Consider the following 22564-nt stretch of genomic DNA (forward strand, 5'->3'; position numbering starts at 1 on the left):
AATAGCAGTGACACACACACACACACACACACACACACTCAAGTGGATATTGAAATAGATTTTTATTTCTTTATTTTTTTTACTGCTTTTGTTAAATTCTTAGTTTGTTCCATTCACCTTCCTTCTGTCTCTCCTGCTTCCCTCCATCACTCCCAAGGTTCTCCCTCATGTTCCTCTGTTTCCCTCTCCAGGTGAGTGAGCAGTGCTGTGATGTGGAGATGTTGACGCTGGTGTTGGATGCAGGTGTGTTGGTGCAGTGTGTAAACTCGGCTCTGTATCCGCTGCTCGTCTCCCACATGCTGTGTGAAGGTTTGTGGGACCTGGACGCCGCCGCACGTGAGCTTCATCTTGCAGGACACCACGCACAGGCCGGGGCTTTACTGCTCGCCCACCGCGGGACTCATCCGGCCCTCGCCACCTTCAACACTGCTGTGTCGGTCCTGCGCAGGTGGATCTGAGGAACACGCAGCGGAACCAGAGATGATCAGTCTTCCTTTCCTACCCTTCTCCCCCCCCCTCCCCCACCCTTCTCCCCCCCCCCCTCCCCCACCCTTCTCCCCCCCCCCTCCCCCACCCTTCTCCCCCCCCCCTCCCCCACCCTTCTCCCCCCCCCTCCCCCACCCTTCTCTTCTCCCCCCCCCCTCCCACCCTTCTCCCCCCCCCTCCCACCCTTCTCCCCCCCCCCTCCCACCCTTCTCCCCCCCCCCCCCCTCCCACCCTTCTCTTCTCCCCCCCCCTCCCACCCTTCTCCCCCCCCCCCCTCCCACCCTTCTCTTCTCCCCCCCCCTCCCACCCTTCTCCCCCCCCCCCCCTCCCACCCTTCTCTTCTCCCCCTCCCACCCTTCTCTTTCCCTCCTTTACTTCCTCTCCCCCTCTCTCTGGTTGCTGATAAACACTTACCTGCTCTAATTGAAGGCGTGACCCACGTTTCTCTCTCTGCACTGCGTGTCATCTGTTCATCCCTTTCTTTTCCCCTGAATGGATATTAATTACACTGTACACATGAGACCCGCAGGCAGGAGCATAAAACACACACACACACACACACACACACACCTTTAAAGCCAACTCACATCCATCACTCCAATCACTGACACGTGTGTTTTTTGATTTATTACAGGTTACCCTGAGCCGTGTTCCAACACACACACACACACGTTTCTCCTTCACAGATTGTTGCTGTTAATAATCTAAATAAAGATGATGACGTCTGGTTGATTTCTCATCGTATCTGATTTAATTCTGAACCCAGAGGGTATGAGTTTAAATCCCACACTCACCTGAACACTGCAAATCTGTTCTTCTCCTGCTGTTATCTTCAGGAGCAATCCTTCACCTGTTCACAAAAATTCATAGTTTAGTACATCGAGCTTCTTCTTCTTCCCACCAGTCTTTCTTTTCTTTTCCTTCATCTCCTTTCCTTCAATTATCATGCGACCAAAGGGAACATGAAGGAAAAGAAAAACAGACCTTATTTAATCCTGTCTCACTTCTGTTCTCCTTCAGTCCTCCCTCTTTCATCTTACCCTCCATCCCGTTCTCCATTCAGCTCCATCCCGTTCTCCATTCAGCTCCATCCCGTTCTCCATTCAGCTCCATCCCGTTCTCCATTCAGCTCCATCCCGTTCTCCATTCAGCTCCATCCCGTTCTCCATTCAGCTCCATCTTTTATTTATCTCCATCCCTCTGCTGTACTCCCCCACTTACCTTCTACTTGTTCCTTCATCTCTCCTCTCCTCTTTCCCCCTCTTTCTGCAGTCACGGAGGAAATCCCACCTCTAATTGCATTACAAACACCTGGCTGTTAAACTCCTGTGGAAATGGGAGAAAACTAGTTATTTGTGGTCACCTGATGTTTTGCAGCTCTGAAATAAAAACGTTTAAGTTTCCAAACCGCGACTGAATCAGACAGGAAACGGCTCCTGTACACCGAACCGTCAATATTTATAGGAGAACATTTCTGCTCTTCCCCGTGTCCCTGATTTGCTTCGTCCTCGTTATTCTTTTTTTTTTATACCAAATAAAGACAAAGCTACTTTTGTCTTTTTGGATTGCGGCGTACAGGAAAAAAAAACGTTACTCCCCACAATACCATGAATGATCTCCTCGTTAGATATAAAGACGACGAACCATTTCGCAAACCTCCTGAGCATCAAAGAGCCGGAGAACACCTGAGCTCTCGCTCCGAGCTTTTTAAACGCGAGCGATTTGCGCTGAAGCACGCTCTGTACCATGATTAAGGAACCCACGCTTCCCACAGCATTAAGCTGCAGCTCCAACAGCAATCACACACTCATTCTGCATCATGTGACTTCGGTCCCAAATCCTCCGTTTGGACAGTTCAAAGACTTCAGGAAAAAAAAAAAGTAAGAAAGAACGACTCAAAAGAAAAACGCAGGCATCTCTATTTTCCAGACGGTTAATATTATCGGTACTAATAAACGTACAGACACTTTTCTGTTAGTCAGGTTTTTTAACCTCCGTCTTGTTTCTGAAAAAGGGAAAAGATGAAGATTTTCTTGGCGTGAAGCGATTTCTCACCTGCTGCCTTCTCCGGCGACAGAGGAAAAAGCTCTCCAGCTCAGGTGTCTGTGGCTGTTAGCGTCGTCTCATCAGGGTCTGGGGCCGTGTGCTCCCAGGAGAACTTTCTTTTCATTAATCTAAAGAGAGCGTTTACAAGTTAGACCAGGATTTTCAAAAGCAGGCTACTTTTTTTTTATTTATTTACACCCCACCCAACCTTTAAACTCGACCCCAGGGTGAAGATCGTTTCTATATTCCACGCTCACCATCACTCTTTCAGAAGAAGATGGAGATACAATAACCGTGAGCTTAACGAACGCGTGCAATGCGACGTGACGCCTCGACGTTTTACCAAAATAAAAAAAAGGGTCGAGATCGAGTAGATAAGCAGCTCACAATAGATGACGTAACGGATTAATACTTTATAAATTAGTAGGAGAAGAACAGAGCAGAAGAACTAGAAAAGCCTCCTGCATCAGTCACGTAGAATAGAGATTTACATGGCAGAGGCAGAGCTGCAACTTCCTGCAGACACAACAGGAAAAAAAACATCTGGTTTTATTTAATCTTTTTTGCTTCACCACAAAGATCAAATCAAATCAAATCAAATTTTATTCATCACATACACATACATACAGGGTACGACATGTAGTGAAATGTTTTGTACAGTGGTCCGGCTTGAGGGAATAGGATGGGGGAAGAAAAGGAGGCAGATAAATAACTATAAGGTATAAGAAAGGCTATTAAAATAAAATAAAATAAAAGAATATAAGGTATAAAGATATATAGATATATAACAGGATAATGTATGAGCAAATATACATATAAACAGTAAACAGTGTGTAGTGAAAGATGTAAACAAAATAGAAATGTAAACAATATGTAAACAATAGGCAATTGTGGTGGGTTGTCCATAAAGTGTCTGTGTGCGGTATGGTGTGGTGTAAAGGTCCGTAAAGTGTCCATGTGCAATATGGTCCATGTGGTATGAATAAAATAAAAAGTCCAGAGTTTAAAGTGACGTGGTGCGAAGGTGAATATATGTACAGAGAAGTGTGATGATGATGGTGGAGAGAGTGGGCCAGTTCTAGATCCTGGGTGTTTCCTGGTTTAAACACCGGACGGCCTGCGGGAAGAAGCTCCTCCTCATTCTCTCTGTGTTCGCTTTCAGGGAGCGGAAGCGTTTTCCTGAACGCAACAGAGAAAAGAGTCCATTGTTGATCTGCATAGTAAAATTTTTTCCATCGTGTTGAATCGAATTGTTTCCAATCGGTTGCTGCTTCTTATGGATCTTTGATGCATCACATCGTTGGCTTTGCATCGAGAGGCCGCAGTTATGGAGATGATCAGCCATAATCAAGAGAAGGAAAGGAACAGCTCATGATCCTATACATACTGTATAATTTGCTTTTCATGTGAGTGGAAGATCTTGAGTGGCCTGCTATAGAGCTCCAACCCTATTAAACACCTTATTGAGCACCTCCAGACCCCCTCACCTCCAGAACCCCCTTGTCTAAATTAAATGTCACCAATCTCCATAAAATCTAGTGGAACATCTTCCCAGAAAAGTGGAGGTTGTGATGATAGAAAACATCCCTAAAGCATGTGTGAGATACAAAAAATCGTAGTGGCACCAACGTATCCTCTCGATCGAATTCTTTTGCGTGGTGTGATGAATAAACCCCCTGCCCCTGAGGACAGCAGACTGAGGCGTGTATGTTTACTGTTAGTGTGTGTGTGTCAACACTCTGCCTGGTGGTGTCTCGTCACTTCTCTCCACACCCGAGGAATTATTTATATTTCAATAATTTTGCTCTTCTGAAAAAATTGGAGGTGGTGGCGGCTCGCCATGACTCATTAATACCCTTCTGACTCGGGTCTGGACCTGCATGCTCTTATCAATCACTCACAGTCTCTCCACACACACACACACACACACACGGTGTCAAAATCACACAGATGGCAAATGTGGCTGTTTTGGTTACAATGGGATGTGTGTGTGTGCGTTCGCTCTTCTGCAGATAATAATAATAATTACACCCCTCTCGCTCAGGAAGTGTGTGTCATTAGGCGGCTGTCATCACCCCAGAAGCTCCGTTCATTAATTCTGTGCGCTCGTGAACCAAATAATCACATCAGCGCACGAGACGACGATCCTGACGGCCGCGATTGTGTTCGGCATAAACACGAGTGTGCCCAGGACACACACCTGATTCATTCAAAGACTCTGATCTATGACTGAGGAATAAAAGAATAAATGATGAATACAATACGTATCCACACTTCTTTATTTGCTCTTATAATAAGCTCCACACCGTCTATGAAGATGTTCCACTGGATTTTGTGGAGATTTGAGAACTTTTTCAGCCACAATTGGGTGTAGGCCTAATGTGGGGTTCTAATCCAGAGATCAAGCTCCATAGCAGGCCACTCAAGATCTTCCACACACATGGGAAGCACATATGGCTGGATAAGACAGAGGTCTGAATACGTTTGGCCTCAGTGTGTTTTCCTTTTCTCTTTTTTTTCCCCCTCATTTAATTCTCATTTGTTTAACAGCGAGTGATGTATCGTCTCCGTCAACGGCTCGAAGCTCGCTGACATTTATTAGACGGTTATAAAGCAAATAGAAAATGTTTGCGAATGGAGTCGCTTTGGGATATAAAAGGAAAAACGCTACATGAAGTAAAATATCCGTGCAAAAAATCGAGTAGAGGAATTAAATAGGCTCATCGAGCGCAGATTATTTTTTTGAGGTACATTAGAATCAGGAAGATGTTTTACAAACAGTACAGTGATTTTTTTTATTTCAGGGATCATCTGCACTGCTGCAAACCTACGTGTATGGATTATGTCGTGTTTCTGGGTATTGATGGATGGAGAGATCAGTGGTAGGTTAAGTTGATGGAGGGAGCGATGGTGCAGTGGTAGAGGATGGAGTGAGAGAGCGATGGTGCAGTGGTAGAGGATGGAGTGAGAGAGCGATGGTGCAGTGGTAGAGGATGGAGGGAGCGATAGTGCAGTGGTAGAAGATGGAGAATGGAGTGGTAGAGGATGAAGGGAGCGATGGTGCAGTGGTAGAGGATGAAGTGGTAGAGGATGGAGGGAGCGATGGTGCAGTGGTGGAGGATAAAGGATGGAGTGGTAGAGGTTGGGGGGGGCGATGGTGCAGTGGTGGAGGATGGAGGGAGCGATGGTGCAGTGGTGGAGGATGGAGGATGGAGTGGTAGAGGTTGGAGGGAGCGATGGTGCAGTGGTAGAGGATGGAGGGAGCGATGGTGCAGTGGTAGAGGATGGAGGGAGCGATGGTGCAGTGGTAGAGGATGGAGTGGTAGAGGTTGGAGGGAGCGATGGTGCAGTGGTGGAGGATGGAGGATGGAGTGGTAGAGGTTGGAGGGAGCGATGGTGCAGTGGTAGAGGATGGAGGGAGCGGTGGTGGAGGATGGAGGAGGGAGCGGTGGTGGAGGATGGAGGATGGAGTGGTAGAGGTTGGAGGGAGCGATGGTGCAGTGGTGGAGGATGAAGGATGGAGTGGTAGAGGTTGGAGGGAGCGATGGTGCAGTGGTAGAGGATGGAGGATGGAGTGGTAGAGGTTGGAGGGAGCGATGGTGCAGTGGTAGAGGTTGGAGGATGGAGTGGTAGAGGTTGGAGGGAGCGATGGTGCAGTGGTGGAGGATGGAGGATGGCGTGGTAGAGGTTGGAGGGAGCGATGGTGCAGTGGTGGAGGATGGAGGATGGCGTGGTAGAGGTTGGAGGGAGCGATGGTGCAGTGGTGGAGGATGGAGGATGGCGTGGTAGAGGTTGGAGGGAGCGATGGTGCAGTGGTAGAGGATGGAGGATGGAGTGGTAGAGGTTGGAGGGAGCGATGGTGCAGTGGTGGAGGATGGAGGATGGAGTGGTAGAGGTTGGAGGGAGCGATGGTGCAGTGGTAGAGGATGGAGGGAGCGATGGTGCAGTGGTAGAGGATGGAGGATGGAGTGGTAGAGGTTGGAGGGAGCGATGGTGCAGTGGTGGAGGATGGAGGATGGAGTGGTAGAGGTTGGAGGGAGCAATGGTGCAGTGGTAGAGGATGGAGGATGTAGTGGTAGAGGTTGGAGGGAGCGATGGTGCAGTGGTAGAGGATGGAGGATGGAGTGGTAGAGGTTGGAGGGAGCGATGGTGCAGTGGTGGAGGATGGAGTGGTAGAGGTTGGAGGGAGCGATGGTGCAGTGGTGGAGGATGGAGGGAGCGATGGTGCAGTGGTAGAGGATGGAGGGAGCGATGGTGCAGTGGTAGAGGATGGAGGATGGAGTGGTAGAGGTTGGAGGGAGCGATGGTGCAGTGGTGGAGGATGGAGGGAGCGATGGTGCAGTGGTGGAGGATGGAGTGGTGGAGGATGGAGGGAGCGATGGTGCAGTGGTGGAGGATGGAGGGAGCGATGGTGCAGTGGTAGAGGATGGAGGGAGCGATGGTGCAGTGGTAGAGGATGGAGGGAGCGATGGTGCAGTGGTAGAGGATGGAGGGAGCGATGGTGCAGTGGTAGAGGATGGAGGGAGCGATGGTGCAGTGGTAGAGGATGGAGGGAGCGATGGTGCAGTGGTAGAGGATGGAGGGAGCGATGGTGCAGTGGTAGAGGTTGGAGGGAGCGATGGTGCAGTGGTGGAGGATGGAGGGAGCGATGGTGCAGTGGTGGAGGATGGAGTGGTAGAGGTTGGAGGGAGCGATGGTGCAGTGGTGGAGGATGGAGTGGTAGAGGTTGGAGGGAGCGATGGTGCAGTGGTGGAGGATGGAGTGGTAGAGGTTGGAGGGAGCGATGGTGCAGTGGTGGAGGATGGAGTGGTAGAGGTTGGAGGGAGCGATGGTGCAGTGGTGGAGGATGGAGTGGTAGAGGTTGGAGGGAGCGATGGTGCAGTGGTGGAGGATGGAGTGGTAGAGGTTGGAGGGAGCGATGGTGCAGTGGTGGAGGATGGAGTGGTAGAGGTTGGAGGGAGCGATGGTGCAGTGGTGGAGGATGGAGTGGTAGAGGTTGGAGGGAGCGATGGTGCAGTGGTGGAGGATGGAGTGGTAGAGGTTGGAGGGAGCGATGGTGCAGTGGTGGAGGATGGAGTGGTAGAGGTTGGAGGGAGCGATGGTGCAGTGGTGGAGGATGGAGTGGTAGAGGTTGGAGGGAGCGATGGTGCAGTGGTGGAGGATGGAGTGGTAGAGGTTGGAGGGAGCGATGGTGCAGTGGTGGAGGATGGAGTGGTAGAGGTTGGAGGGAGCGATGGTGCAGTGGTGGAGGATGGAGTGGTAGAGGTTGGAGGGAGCGATGGTGCAGTGGTGGAGGATGGAGTGGTAGAGGTTGGAGGGAGCGATGGTGCAGTGGTGGAGGATGGAGTGGTAGAGGTTGGAGGGAGCGATGGTGCAGTGGTGGAGGATGGAGTGGTAGAGGTTGGAGGGAGCGATGGTGCAGTGGTGGAGGATGGAGTGGTAGAGGTTGGAGGGAGCGATGGTGCAGTGGTGGAGGATGGAGTGGTAGAGGTTGGAGGGAGCGATGGTGCAGTGGTGGAGGATGGAGTGGTAGAGGTTGGAGGGAGCGATGGTGCAGTGGTGGAGGATGGAGTGGTAGAGGTTGGAGGGAGCGATGGTGCAGTGGTGGAGGATGGAGTGGTAGAGGTTGGAGGGAGCGATGGTGCAGTGGTGGAGGATGGAGTGGTAGAGGTTGGAGGGAGCGATGGTGCAGTGGTGGAGGATGGAGTGGTAGAGGTTGGAGGGAGCGATGGTGCAGTGGTGGAGGATGGAGTGGTAGAGGTTGGAGGGAGCGATGGTGCAGTGGTGGAGGATGGAGTGGTAGAGGTTGGAGGGAGCGATGGTGCAGTGGTGGAGGATGGAGTGGTAGAGGTTGGAGGGAGCGATGGTGCAGTGGTGGAGGATGGAGTGGTAGAGGTTGGAGGGAGCGATGGTGCAGTGGTGGAGGATGGAGTGGTAGAGGTTGGAGGGAGCGATGGTGCAGTGGTGGAGGATGGAGTGGTAGAGGTTGGAGGGAGCGATGGTGCAGTGGTGGAGGATGGAGTGGTAGAGGTTGGAGGGAGCGATGGTGCAGTGGTGGAGGATGGAGGATGGAGTGGTAGAGGTTGGAGGGAGCGATGGTGCAGTGGTGGAGGATGGAGGATGGAGTGGTAGAGGTTGGAGGGAGCGATGGTGCAGTGGTAGAGGATGGAGGAGAATAAAATGGTGCTTTTCTTCACACGTCTAGAAGGAAATAATGTTGCATTTATTACAACCTTTTTTCCATATTAAAATTGCCTCCTCTACACGTGTCTCCACTTCAGTCCGATTCCTCACAAAGCCTTTTTTTCAGACGCCTGCATTATTTGATCCGAAGCAATAAAGTAACGAGTCGTTCCGAGCGATTAAAAGTGAATTGGAACGCTGACGTCTCACAGAACACCATCTCATTACCAGGATCAATGAAAACGTCCAACAAAAAGCGATTAACTGTCGGACTCGCAGGAGTTCTGAGAAATTTGCAGATAAATATATCAAGACTTTGTCCTAAAGACTCGCGTCCGAAAAATATGAAAGGTGTTTTTCCCGTGAGCTCCGAGCGGATCGTCTCGAGGAAGTCTGAAAGGCAGTTTGTGTTTGCTGTCATGTCGATGGAGACATCAAAGTCGAGAAGAAAAAAGAGAATGGAGAGATTTGTTTAGCGGTGAGTGAAGGAGGGAGGTTACGGATGCTGGTGCTCTGTGGAGAAGGTTATCTTACTCAAGCGAGGCATTTAGTAAGTTGGGGGGGGGGGGGGGTTTCAGCATTTCTGCAGACGTATGAAACCTCCTTCACTCTTCCACGTGTGATTATCAGATGAAAGTAAACAGATTGAGATCGAGGAGGACAAGACACGGACACCTCACCATAAGATTGCTCCAGTATATGCTTCTTTATGAGCATCCTATACCAATCAGATGTTCCACAAGATTTTGTGAAAATTTATGAAATTTTAATGCACCCAATGTTGAGGAACAAGAAGGTCTGGAGTGGTGTTTCCAAGCCATCCTAAAGATGTTCAATAAGGTTCGAGGTCTTTGAAAAGATCTTCCACAAACATCCAACCCATTGAAAGCAGATCTTCACCGAGATGGTTTGGTGCACTGTGTGTCATGGTTAAACAGGTCTCCTAGTTCAAGTGTAGGGGAAAATTTTATTCCAATGCATCCAAAGACGTCCTACACAATTGTGCCACCAACATTGTAGGAACAGTTTGTGGAAGAACGTACGGCTGGAAAAGTCAGGTGTCTCAGTGTACTATGGATAAGTCAGATTTATCTTAATTTTTGTCTCCTCATGGTTTCCAGAAGAACCTCATTTCTACAAGTGATCTACAGCATTACAGAAGCTTTAAGAACGTCCGGATGAATCACTAAGTCCAGAAGATGATAAAAAGGCTATTTTTATACACTTATAAAATCAAAATGTTTTTGAGAAGACAAGTGATAGGGCATCAAAACACATCACCCACATCTTCTGTCTGAAGCTTGTGACTGGTAATTAGATGCTTTCACATATTTTCAGATCTTCAGCTTCTTTCAAAAATAACCAAAACAACAACCCAGAATTTACCCCATGTGACAGATTTTCTGCTCAGGTAGAAGACAGCGAAGTTCATCGAATGAAAAAACACACAAATACGATGATTCGAACTCCCAGCACCCAGACGCCACGCGGCGTCCAGACTCCCAGCACCCAGACGCCACGCAACGTCCGGACTCCCACGCCTCCCAGACGCCACGCGGCGTCCGGACTCCCACGCCTCCCAGACGCCACACAACGTTCTAACTTCACACCAAGATCCTTCTAGGCAGATCTGAATCAGGACTAAGTGAAACATCAATAGATATGTGCGTGAGAAACACGAGGATGATGTCATACGAGGCTCTGAAGTCATTTGGAGAGTTTCAGGATAAAATGGTTCTGCAGAGAACATTCTGATTGAAGCAGACGTGGAGACAGATCTCATCTAGATATTATACGTTATAGTTAACGTGACACACACACACTGTTGAGCCCATACTCATAGCTCCTGTTGAATCTCTGATCAGTTGCCATGGATACACTACTACTTTTTTATTATTATTTTATATTTCATCTTGTGTGTGTGTGTGAGAGAGAGAGAGAGAGAGAGAGAGAGAGAGAGAGAGAGAGAGAGAGAGAGATCGAGTGCTTTAAAGTGCGTCTCCTCATTGCAATTAGACTGACCACAGGAGTTGTGAGACACGTTACCATGACAGCAAGACGCCACTTGCATAGCATCTTATTACAGTCTTGAGAGGTCCTGCTGACACGTAAGCGTGTGTGTGTGTGTGTGTGTGTGTGTGTGTGTAGATATGTTTTGATGGCAAATACAACCTTCTCCAAATGTTCAGCTTCACCACACAGATCCTATTTCAAACACTTTATTGCTCTTATACCGCAGCAAATACGGCAGGCGTCGGACATTTTGAAAACCCGAACCGTATGAAAAATCTGCGTTCGCTCGGCGTTTACGCTACGTCACTTTCCCGCAGTGAATTTCTTATCCTCCCGTTAGCAACCGCATTGTAAAGTCTGATCAACCGGGCTGGGAAAAATAACGTAGCAACACCCTAGCAACCAATTAAGAAATGCCCTGACAACCAACTCTCAACAATCTGGTAAAATGCTACGGCTAACATTACAACCACCTGACCACACTCTAATAACCAGCTCAGGCAGATTAGCAGCTATTAAGCCACTTGGAACATGTTAGCAGCCATACTGTACTCTCTTAAAATTCTAGCAACCACCTAGTACAGCTACAGCTAGCATGGCAGCTACCTAGCAACACCCTAGCAACTAACCAGCTAGAATGGTATAGCAACCAACTTTCAACATTCTAGCAACCACCTAATAAATGCTACAGTGAGCATAGCAACCACTATGATACAGGATTCCAACCACATAACAGTTACTAAACCACTGGAAACACGTTAGCAACCACAGTGTAACATTTAACCGACCAGGCTGGATGTACCGCAAAATTCGTAGCAACGCCCGAGCAACCAATTGGAAAACGGCAGCGATAGTCCGGTATAAACCAGTTATTCTGCAGTCGTTAGAAAACAAAGCAACACTTTTGTGACCAATCAGGTTTGAGTATTTGACAGCGCTGTGCGAGAACACATCCGGTCCGACTCTCAGACTCGCGTCACGATTCTAAAACGGAAAAAAAAAACTATTCGTTCGCTCATCTTATTATCTCCGGCTTATTTCCCGGCGCCATCGTTCGTCGTCACTCAGCTCCTCGAGGTAATGAGGGGGAAGGTGCAGCCGTACGGACACATGTACACGTTTTCTCTCTGACAGAACAAGACATCAAGCGCTCAGTGATGAGAGGATCATTTGCATGAAACGTGTGTCACATCTGTACAGAACCGTTCACGCTGAAATCGTAAAAAACAACTGCAAGAAAACAAAAGCGGAATAATGGAATCTGTGGTACTGCGGCGCGAGTTGATGTGCAGGAACGGAGATTTTCTCCTGCTGGATTGTGGAGGCCACAGTTGGTTTGCAGCTTTGAAGGCTTATCAACACCTTCACTGGCAGGGTCTATTTCAGGAGATCCCTGTTGAAGGTACTTGTCAGTTCCATTGAGGACTGAATGGTGATATTGAAGGCAGCTGTGGGAACTTTATACCCAATCACACAATCCTGCTGATCTCCGGTTGCACTTTTAACAAAGATTTATTTAAAAAAGAAATACACCTGGGAGCAGAAAGTAAAACTGGTAACGAGCTCAGATCTCAGCTCTGGAGTGTGTCAGAACAAAAATAATCACACCGCCATATTGGTCATGACCCCCTTAATGTACAGCGTGAAATTGGTGAAAATCGGAGAACATCAAATTTTTCGTGTAAAAAAAAAAAAAGTAAGCCTGTGTTTTTTCGGTGAAAAATCGACCGTCTCAGATTTTCATCATATTCACACTGTAGATTAAGAAGGTCAGGAGCAACACTGAGGTGTGATTAGTTTTGTTTTCTCGCTTTGCAAAGCTGAGATCTGAGATGTTAAATCTCATGTTAGTGAGCGTAACGTGTCGATACTCAGCAGCTCAGATATCAGCTCTGGAGTGTGTCAGAACTAAACTAATCACACCCCAGTGTTCGTCCTGACCTCCTTAATGTACAGTGTGAATTTGGTGAAAATCTGCGATGGAATTTTTCACCGAAAAAACACAATGTCTTTAAAATAATCTGACGTTCTCCGATTTACATAATTTTCACCGTGTGCGTTAGTGAGGTCACGAGTAACACAGGGGTGTGATTGGTTATGCTATTGGTTATTGGTTATTTCTGACACTCCAGAGCTGAGATCCGAGATCTTCAGTGTGTGTGAACTGTGTAGAGACTGTGTGGAAGCTGATGTGTTACAGCAGCTATAAGCAGTTAAAGTGAAGTTATAACTGCTGAAACTGTAGATAAAATCAGAGGTTATTTTTTTCCAGCATTTAACATCTGCACCTGCCTTCAGATCATAGAAAAGAATAAAGACTGCTCTCAGGACGTGTCTTTAAATGATAAAGTTATGATATATAAGTTATGTAAAGTCTCAGTGATTCTAAACCTGATTTTCTGTGGGATTAATTCATTATCTCGTATCGACATGAAGTAGTACGACACATTAACATCTGCATTCCAGATGTTTGAAATGGCATTCGTATATCAGGTGTAATGGACATGAACACAACTGCGCACGACTCTTCAGCACCTTAGAATAATCTGACACACTTTTTAAAGGTTTTGAAACTTTGTAAAAACATCTGCACCGTCAACATCTGTTTAACCAGAGACGCACAGTTTGCATAAATCAATTATTCGATAAATATTTCTCAAGATCCAGAAATAAAGTACGTATCTGTACTTTAACAGGGGGATGGAGAGAGAGAGAGAGAAAGAGAGAGAGAGAGAGAGAAACAAAAAATGGAAGAGAAGGAAAAGAAATAGGAGAGGAAGAAATGAAAATAAGGAAGGAAGAAAAGGGGGAAGAAAGGTTGAAGGAAGAAAGGAAAGGAGTTGGTAAATAATCTTAAAAAAGGAAAAGCATTGAGTAAGAAAAGAGGACTGGAAGAAATAAAGAAAGTAGGAGGAAAAAGAAGCAAGGAAGGAATGAAAGGGAAACGGAAAGAAAAAAGAAGGGAAAGGTAGAGCCAGAAAAGTAGGTAAGGGAAGGAAGGACTGAATGAAATGGATAAAGAAATGTAAAGGAACAAAGAAAAGGGGAAAAGAAAGAAAAAGGAAGGAAGGAAGGAAGGAAATAAGTAAAAGGGGAATAGTAAAGGAAAAGAAAGAAAGCAAGGAAGTGGAGAGAAGGAAGGCAAGAAAGCAAGAAAGAATGAAAGAACAGTATTTGACAGTATCATTAATATAATAACCAGTTGCTCATTTGCGTCTCATCAACACTCCTCAGCTAAAAGCTTTCAGTAATAAAAGCTCAGATTGCGGCTTCTCGGAGACGAACGCTCGAACGCTCGGCTTATTTACAGGAGACTATGTAAGCATTTTCTCGTGCGAGACTCATGCGATCGAGCGCAATCAACCTGTAATTAGTCCGAATGCAGCCGCTGATGAGGTAAAAGCTTCACGCCTGCGTCCGGTGAGCGACTGGAGAACGTCACGTCCTGAGGTGTTTACCTCCTTAATACAAACGCCTTCAGCAATTTCTCTCCACATTTCACCCTCAGACCCTGATTTCAGCACCAAATTGGCTTCTAGCCGTTAAAACGAAAGCCCAATCTCCCTGCAGATAATCACCTGATCTCGAATAAACGCTATTCCACGCGAACGTTTTCGGCAATTTTAAGAGTTGCTAAGGAGGAGGAAAGTGCAGGGTTCGGGACGGTGAAGATCAAACAAAGTCAAACGATCCACAAAAAATAAACCATTCTGAAAATCACCGCATTCGATATAGAGATCCACCAATTCATCAGTTTTTAGGCAAAAGTTAAGCCGATTATTAAGCAGGTGCGTCTGAGAAGTTAAACTTCTGGCTGCTCCGGTTTTCAAATATCAGCATAGAGTTCCAAATATCAGAAAGAGAAAAACCCGTATATGTCGAACTATCAGCAAAAATCCATACCGATAGTTTTTCCGGGTTCCAGTACGCTGTCATTATGAAAACGGCCTCTAGAGGCGAATCACTAATATCAAGTTATATTAATTAATGATACAATTATATTTATTTATTACACTTTTATTCACCGCATCATGATTCAGTACAGATTTTGTAACTTTGTAATAAAGTTCAGTATTATTTTACATGCGAGTCCTATGTTTGTTTTGTCGGGGAATTAATCAGTTAGACAAGTACAATCCAACCGCTAATTATTCACCATAGAAGTTCTACCACACCCTGAAATCCTCCAGCTTCTTATGTTCCAGAATACATCTCTACAAGGATCTTCTCAAGTTTCTGAATGTTCAGATGAAGAACACCCTGATTTTGTTTAGTGCTAATCCATAATAATGATAGTATTTGTAGCTAAAACAAATCCGATGCGTTCTGTCAGGTCAGGTTCAGGTTGCTAGGCAACCCAATACAGGAATCACCCCAATGTACAAAAAATAAATAAATAAATGGATCAGGAAACAGGTCCTGAAGGTCCTTCTGTCAGAGAACTTGATGTCCTTTGTGACACACAAAACACACAATCAAAATTGACCTTCTCTACCGGGTTCCTGTGATCACTAAGAATACTATGTTCTAACATCTCATCAGGGAACGCGCTATAGGCACATAACGGCCGAGGAGACGTCGGAGACTCGTGACATTTCCATCCAAGATGTTTGTCTAGTAGCAGCGCGAGAGACAGAACCCCTGTCATCACGTCGCCGTGGAGATTCTGGGAAAAGCAGGATGACAAATCCGTGGCATTTCAAAGCCTTGCCTTCAGAATAGTGTATCCACACACACACACACACACACACACACTAATCTCAGTAACTGAAAGGAAATGGCTTCCGGTTAATAACGTTAACGTGCGATGACGTGAAAAGGAAGCGAATGCAATGACTAGCAAAAATGCAGCACTGGTGACTAGCGTAGTGTTACTAGCATTACCTTACCAATAGCTTATCTTATGCTAATGCTAAATTATGATCCCACCACCACCTGCACGAGATTTGTGTGATATTTTATTCAGACACTGATTAAAGTCAGGTACTGATGTAGTGGAGGAAGTGAGGAGGAGGTCTGGGGATAGCAGGCCACTCAAGATGTTCCACTCACCCAACCCCATCACCTGCAGCTGAATAAGCTCCTGACCTGATAGAGTTTCTGGGATGTTCTTCACAGCCCTGGCGTGCGTGCGTGCGTGATACATGAGGAAGCTGTGAGATGTGTGTGTGCAGTGTCCTGGGAGGACGGGGATTGGACCACTGTGGAGACGGAATCAGGACACAATCCAGACTCGAGCACCCAATTAAACTCCTGAGTGGACAATTAACTGTAACAACTCACACACTTGGAATTACTCCAGGAGCCGGCGTGTGCGTGTGTGTGTGGGGGGGGCACAAATTACAGCAAGGAACACACATTCCATACAACAAGGAAGTGTGTGTGTGTGTAGTAAAAATTACAGCAGAGAACACATTCCATACAACAAGGAAGAGTGTGTGTGTGTGTGTGTGTGTGTGTGTGGTGTGTGTGTGTGTGTGTGTGTGTGTGTACGTGTACTCAATGCGTCTGCTGAAAGTTGTTAAATCACTTCAATGCAATGAGACTGAATTCTAGCAGAGTACAAGTGAATGAAGTAAATCGGACTGAGAGACACACACACACACACACACACACACACACACACACACACACACATACACACACACACACACACACACAGAGCTACAAGTACATACATCTCACACACACATACAGAAGTTCTGTTAGAGGTGAAAACGTCCATAAAGCTCCTTTCAGTCATTTCCCTGTCCATTAGTGTGTTTGTGCTCATCATCTAAACATGAGAAACCTGCATGGAGCTTCTGCATCACTGATAACTTGGTGCTGGGATTCAAACTCATGACCATCAAAAGCCCTAAACACCACTGAGCTCCTGAGATCTGGAAGACGACATGCACGAGAATTGAACTAATAAACAAACACTTGGTATAAAAGCACGTCAATGCAATAAATAATAACCCACGCAGAAGATCTTATGAAGCCCCAGAAGCGCCTTAACGAGCAGGTGCACGCGCTTCCGGGCGCACGTGCTGCTTCCTACATTAGAATTCTACAGATCATCTCATGAACTCACCAGATCATGAGATCCACGAGGAAGAGCGGAGAATCCGGATGGATGTAAATCCTCCAACTTTGCTCTTTATTTAGCTTTTTCTCCAGCGTGCAAACGAGTCCCCAGAGCTCAGAAATCCCCCATCCCGATTGGTCCAGAGAACTGTCAATCAAACCTGAAGTGACACCCACTAATTAAGGAACGCCAATTAGCGTCACAACGTCGTGATGGGAAACGTAGAGGATGATGGGAAGTGTAGTTTAAACAGAAAGGGATTACAAATAGGAGTATAAACTGAATAATTTGACACATTGATTGATTGATTAATTAATTAATTAATCACTTGGTTGATTAATTGATTAATTGGTTGCCCAAATGAATATCTGCCCAATAAATCAGGGTTAATAAATCAGCCAAATAGGAGTTTTTAGGAAATTCTGCTCACTTTTGCAATAAAACAGTGCAAATAAAAAGATACAAAGCAAAGCACTGATGGCTGATATTTCTCTTTATTTATTTTAAATGCTTCAAAATGATTCATCTTTTATTCCAGGTTTTTTTTTTGTTCTCATTTCAAGCTTGAAATTGTCTCATTCCCACATTAAAAAAAGTTTATTTAAATGAACAATCTCATGATCAGGCTGAACAGTTACATTATCTATTGAGTGCTTCAGGCTTTCTGCTCTATCTCACAGTACTTATCTTCAAAATCTGCACCACCACATTTCCTTGGATCCTCAATGGTTCCACCACCTCTCCACAACAGTGTTGGACTGATGTTCTTCTCATGAGCATGTTCTTCAAATGAACCTGCATTAAAATTTGGTAATTAATGATGGAGACTTCGAAAGCACGTTGAAAAGCACCATTATAGTGTTTAATCTCAGATCATCTCGAATGCACTGCACAGACACGGCCAGGAGACGAGTGACGCTGAGCCGTGAGCAGAGCGTGAAGGACAAGTGGGCTGCTTGTGCGAGTAAAACGCAGAGAAAAGAGCGTACGCAGGAAAGCGATAAGAAGATGGAAGAGAAAAAAACTCCTACACTTTCTGTGTGTACACAATTCTAGCACACTCATGAGCTAAGAGCAATTTCACAGCTGTTTAGATCACGTCCCCCAGACGTGTGTGTGTGTGTGTGTGTGTGTGTGTGTGTGTGTGTGTGTGTGTGTGTGTGTGTGTGTGTGTTGTATCAGATTGTTTTAAAAATGGAACATACATCCAAATGCTAAACATCTGAGCTACGGTTTCGGCACATTAGCGATTTTTTTGCGATTTCGTCTTGATCGAGGATAAACACTTCCTCACTTGGACATCTGTGTAATTTCTCTTAAGTGCCTCAAGAGCAGTGAGAGAAACTTTTGTTTTTTGGAAAGCAATTACATCTCAGACAAACACATCTCACACCAAATCAGCAGGAATACTAATGTGTGTGTGTGTGTGTGTGTGTGTGTGTGTGTGTGTGTGTGTGTGTGTGTGTGTGTGTGTTGTAACTTGGTCACATTTTATGGCCCAGTCATGCTCAAATCAAGCAGCAGTAACCTTTCTTGACTTTCTTGAGGTGCCTTTTTGAAAAATCTATTTTTTTATATATATATATATTAAATATACATTATAAAGTAAAGTCAAATAGCAAAGAAAATGAGTCAAATGACCAATAAAGGAGTCCAATGGGAAAGACAAAAAAATCAAATGTTCAATATAGAGTCTAATAGCCAGATAGAAAGTCAAATAGTAAAGAAAGAGTCAGATGATCAATAGAGTGAAATGTTCAGTAAACAGTCAACAAAAAAACTTCACCAAATTCAGAATTTCTTTACATTCTTTATGCTTCATTTCTGGTGTTGAAGATATTTTTCATGTTGATCATTTTTATAAACAATAATCGCGATTATATCGACCAACGCAACGTGTCTCTGGCATAAAGAGGTCAAATAAAAAATAAAAAAAACAACAGCAGCTCTTGACTGTGACTCCAGGTGTAAAATGTATGGAAGGTGTGTTGGAATTATTGGGATTTTCTCTCATGTTTACGTTGTTAAGTGCCTACAGAAGAAGATAAATAGTCGGCACATTTAATGGCATGAAGGCTGCTGTTATCATATCATTTATGTAAAAGCTTATGTAAAGTTTGATATAAATTGAGCGCTGTGTGGGAGAGAAGTGTGACAAGGTCGATACACAACTCCGAGCTGAACTTCTGTACTCTTCTATCTGCAGAACATTTCACCCATAAATCTTATCTGCTGCGAGATCCTGTCTCCAGATTTATCATTTCACACCCAAACACCTGGCTGAGACGATTTATCTGGTGCAAAAGTCGACAGTTACCGCGTGCAAGTGGAGACGGGTGCCATTACAGTCGAAACATTTATTCCGAGAAACAAGAAGAGAATTTCAAATGTAAGAAAAACAACGATCTCCAAAAAAAACCCCGTAAAATACGCAAATCAGACAGACAAATAACCGATGTAGCGAGATACAATACAGGAGGCACATAGCAGGAGTTTATCCAGAAATAAACACACAACCTGATGGCAGGTGAGTAATAATGACGTGAGGGATGCAATCAGTGGCGGTGCAAAGTAAACACAAAAACTATAAAAATGACTATAGGGCAGGATGGTGCCATGACCCGAAAAAAACTTTAGTTATAGAAGGCCCAGAAACCCGGCTGAGTGATTACACAACTTACCAAACAGCCAAGACAAAGAGTCAAATAAACAATGAGAAAAAATATATATATAGTCAAATAGGCAGGTTGAGAGAGTCAAATAGTTCAGATAAAGTTTAAAAAAAGTTTATATAGTCAAATATTAAGGATAATGAGTTAAATATTTGAGATAGAGCCAAATCGGCTAAATGATGAGTCAAATATTCTAGATAATGAGTCAAATAGTTGATATAATAAGTCAAATAGTCAGGATATTGAGTCAAATAGTCGAGTAAAAGCCTCTTGACGTTACTTGAGAAGTCAAATAGATAAATAATGAGTCAAATATTTGAGATATTGGGTTAAATGGTCAGGATAAGTGTAAAATATATGAGATAAAGTGTCAAAAAGTCAAGACAGTCAGTGAATCAAAATAAATGTTCAAATGGTTAGAGTCAAATAGTCAAGATAAAGAATCATATACTCAAGATAAAGAGTCAAATAATCAGGATAAAGTCAAATACTCAGGATAAAGAGTCAAATATGCAGGATAAAAAGTCAAATACGCAGGAGAAAGAGTCGAATACGCAGGAGAAAGAGTCAAATACGCAGGAGAAAGAGTCAAATACGCAGGAGAAAGAGTCAAATACGCAGGATAAAAAGTCAAATACGCAGGAGAAAGAGTCAAATACGCAGGAGAAAGAGTCAAATACGCAGGAGAAAGAGTCAAATACGCAGGATAAAAAGTCAAATACGCAGGAGAAAGAGTCAAATACGCAGGAGAAAGAGTCAAATACAAAGGAGAAAGAGTCAAATACACAGGAGAAAGAATCAAATACAAAGGAGAAAGAGTCAAATTCGCAGGAGAGAGAATCAAATACGCAGGTTAAAGAGTCAAATGCAAAGGAGAAAGAGTCAAATACGCAGGATAAAGAGTCAAATGCAAAGGAGAAAGAGTCAAATACGCAGGATAAAGAGTCAAATGCAAAGGAGAAAAAATCATATACGCAGGATAAAGAGTCAAATGCAAAGGAGAAAGAGTCAAATACTCAGGATAAAGAGTCAAATACACAGGATAAAGAGTCAAATACTCAATTTAAAGAGTCAAATAGTCGAGATATTAACACCATTAACAGTCTGGATTGAGGACAAATGGCTTCTCCCTTTGGTGCTTCTTTATTGCAGGGCAAAATGCAAGATATGTCCATTGTCTCATGACATGGAATAAAATCTCTGTACATCGTCTCTCTTTCAGGCTTAAGGACGTTCCTCTCACGAGTAAATAAATAAATCCAGTGTAAACAAAATAATGTGCTAATGCAGTCCAGGGTATAAAGTCAGCACGGTTTCCTGCGACGCTGCGCTGGAGGAGAACCACTCGTTACTCCCTCGGCGTCGACGCCAGGAGCTTTGATGGGGAATCTCTTTCAAGGCGAGTTCTACTGTCTCTGATGGGACTTGCTGGGAGACGGTGGAGAGGAGCTGCAGATTTATCTGATTTTGTGGATTTAAATTCAACTCAGGAACTTCTCACTACTGTTCTCTCTCTCTCTCTCTCTCTCTCTCTCTCTCTCTCTCTCTCTCTCTCCCTCTCGCCTCCAGCATTTAAACCCAACAGTAGCTGCAGTATTCTCAGTCTCATGACTCCAAATCTCCAGCAGCAAGTCATGCAAGAGTCATGTGAAAATCATCATCTTTCCCCATATAATACGCTTTCTTTCTATCACCTGAGCTTGTTAGATTTGTTCATATTTGATGAGGTCACTGTGAAGTGTGTGTGTGTGTGTGTGTGTGTGTGTGTGTGTGTGTGTGTGTGTGTGTGTGTGTGTGTGTGTGTGTGTGTGTGTGAAAATAACGAATACACTGCTATACCTTCTTTTTGAAATCCTCTCTCCGTCATTTCTCGGCAGCCAATACGGGTGCCAGGGTGGGAAAACGGGAAAATGGGTCTCTGCACCAAAAGTATTGGGACACCCGACTTTCCCGCCCATACGTACTCCTTCTCTATGAAATGTTCCCCCTCACATGAACTGGGAGACCAAAAACCACATTCCAGCTCCATGAAAATCCAGAGGAACATCTTCCCATAGGAGTGGAGCCAAGATTAACGAGGCAATAATTAGAATTGTAATAGTATTTAGATGATAACAAGCTAAACTCAGGCAATGCTGCTAATGAAACGCTCTTCATGAACTGATCATCAGTACCACATTTAAAGCCCAAGGAGCATTCAGGTGTAGGTTAATGGTTCTTGGTTCTTAGTTCAAATGATCTCCCAGTTCAAGTTTCAGGTTTCAGGTTTTTGGTTCAGGTCTTGTTTCAGGTCATGGTTGTTGGAACAGGCCATGGATTGAGGTTCAGGTCTTGGTTCTTGTTTCAGGTCACGATTCTGGGTTTGAATCATGGTTCACATTTTCAGTCAAGGTTCTTGTTTAAGCTCATAGTTTGTGTTTTAGGTCATGGTTCTTGTCTCAGTTCTTGGTACAAAAATATAACACATGAAGCATAAATATTGGCACCCCTACAGCCACATCCTGGCAACTAAAACTGAATTCTCTATTTCAAAAACATATTTATTAGTTATGAGATTCAGTGTAATTAAGGTTGGGCAGACTTATAAAGCCTGGTAGCTGTGTGTGTGTGTGTGTGTGTGTGTGTGTGTGTGTGTGTGTGTGTGTGTGTGTGTGTGTGTGTGTGTGTGTGTGTGTGTGTGTGTGTGTGAGCGATCCAGTCATGTATAATTTAAACCATTGCACTTAGATTATTGAGCTCCATGTGTTCACTCAGCCCCTGTGTATTTGCAGAAGAATAAAGACCCCTTGCTGTGTTTCCTAATAACCAGGCATGATTCTCTCTCTCTCTCTCTCTCTCTCTCTCTCTCTCTCTCTCTCTCTCTCTCTCTCTCTCTCTCTCTCTCTCTCACACACACACACACACATCATCATCATCATTTCATCTGCGCTATTATATTGAACAAAATTGTGAGCGTTCAACCGTCTATAAGTGATAGTGAGAGTAAAGAAAATAAAACCAGTCAATTTAAAACTCCATCCTGCAATGAAGGTCTTCATACGCTGTTCTCCTCTGCTCCATACTCTAATTCCATAATCTCCATGTTCTTGTGACT

General features: G+C 44.8%; 1 protein-coding gene and 1 long non-coding RNA gene across 5 annotated transcripts in view; one reads left to right on the top strand and one right to left on the bottom strand.

Annotated features, from left to right (window-relative positions):
- Positions 1-1207, top strand: part of nbas (NBAS subunit of NRZ tethering complex) — an 89117-nt gene extending 87910 nt beyond the window's left edge. For both annotated transcript variants that reach the window (XM_083535669.1, XM_083535670.1), the window contains exon 52: positions 192-1207. In XM_083535669.1, the coding sequence (XP_083391795.1) occupies positions 192-458 (267 nt within the window). In that variant the 3' untranslated portion in view covers positions 459-1207. The remainder of the gene's footprint in view (positions 1-191) is intronic.
- Positions 877-17004, bottom strand: LOC310722917. 3 transcript variants are annotated; one of them, XR_014532537.1, is made up of 4 exons: positions 16805-17004; positions 2542-2660; positions 1281-1336; positions 877-994 (listed from the first exon to the last, which is right to left on the bottom strand). It is a non-coding gene; the product is annotated as an uncharacterized lncRNA (long non-coding RNA). The 3 variants fall into 3 exon arrangements; XR_014532538.1 differs by having other exon boundaries at positions 877-974; positions 16805-17002; XR_014532539.1 differs by lacking the exon at positions 877-994 and having other exon boundaries at positions 1277-1336; positions 16805-16986.
- Positions 17005-22564: the final 5560 nt, after the last annotated feature.

This window comes from Silurus aristotelis (assembly GCF_946808225.1).
Source record: "Silurus aristotelis genome assembly, chromosome: 29".
NCBI lineage: Eukaryota > Metazoa > Chordata > Actinopteri > Siluriformes > Siluridae > Silurus > Silurus aristotelis.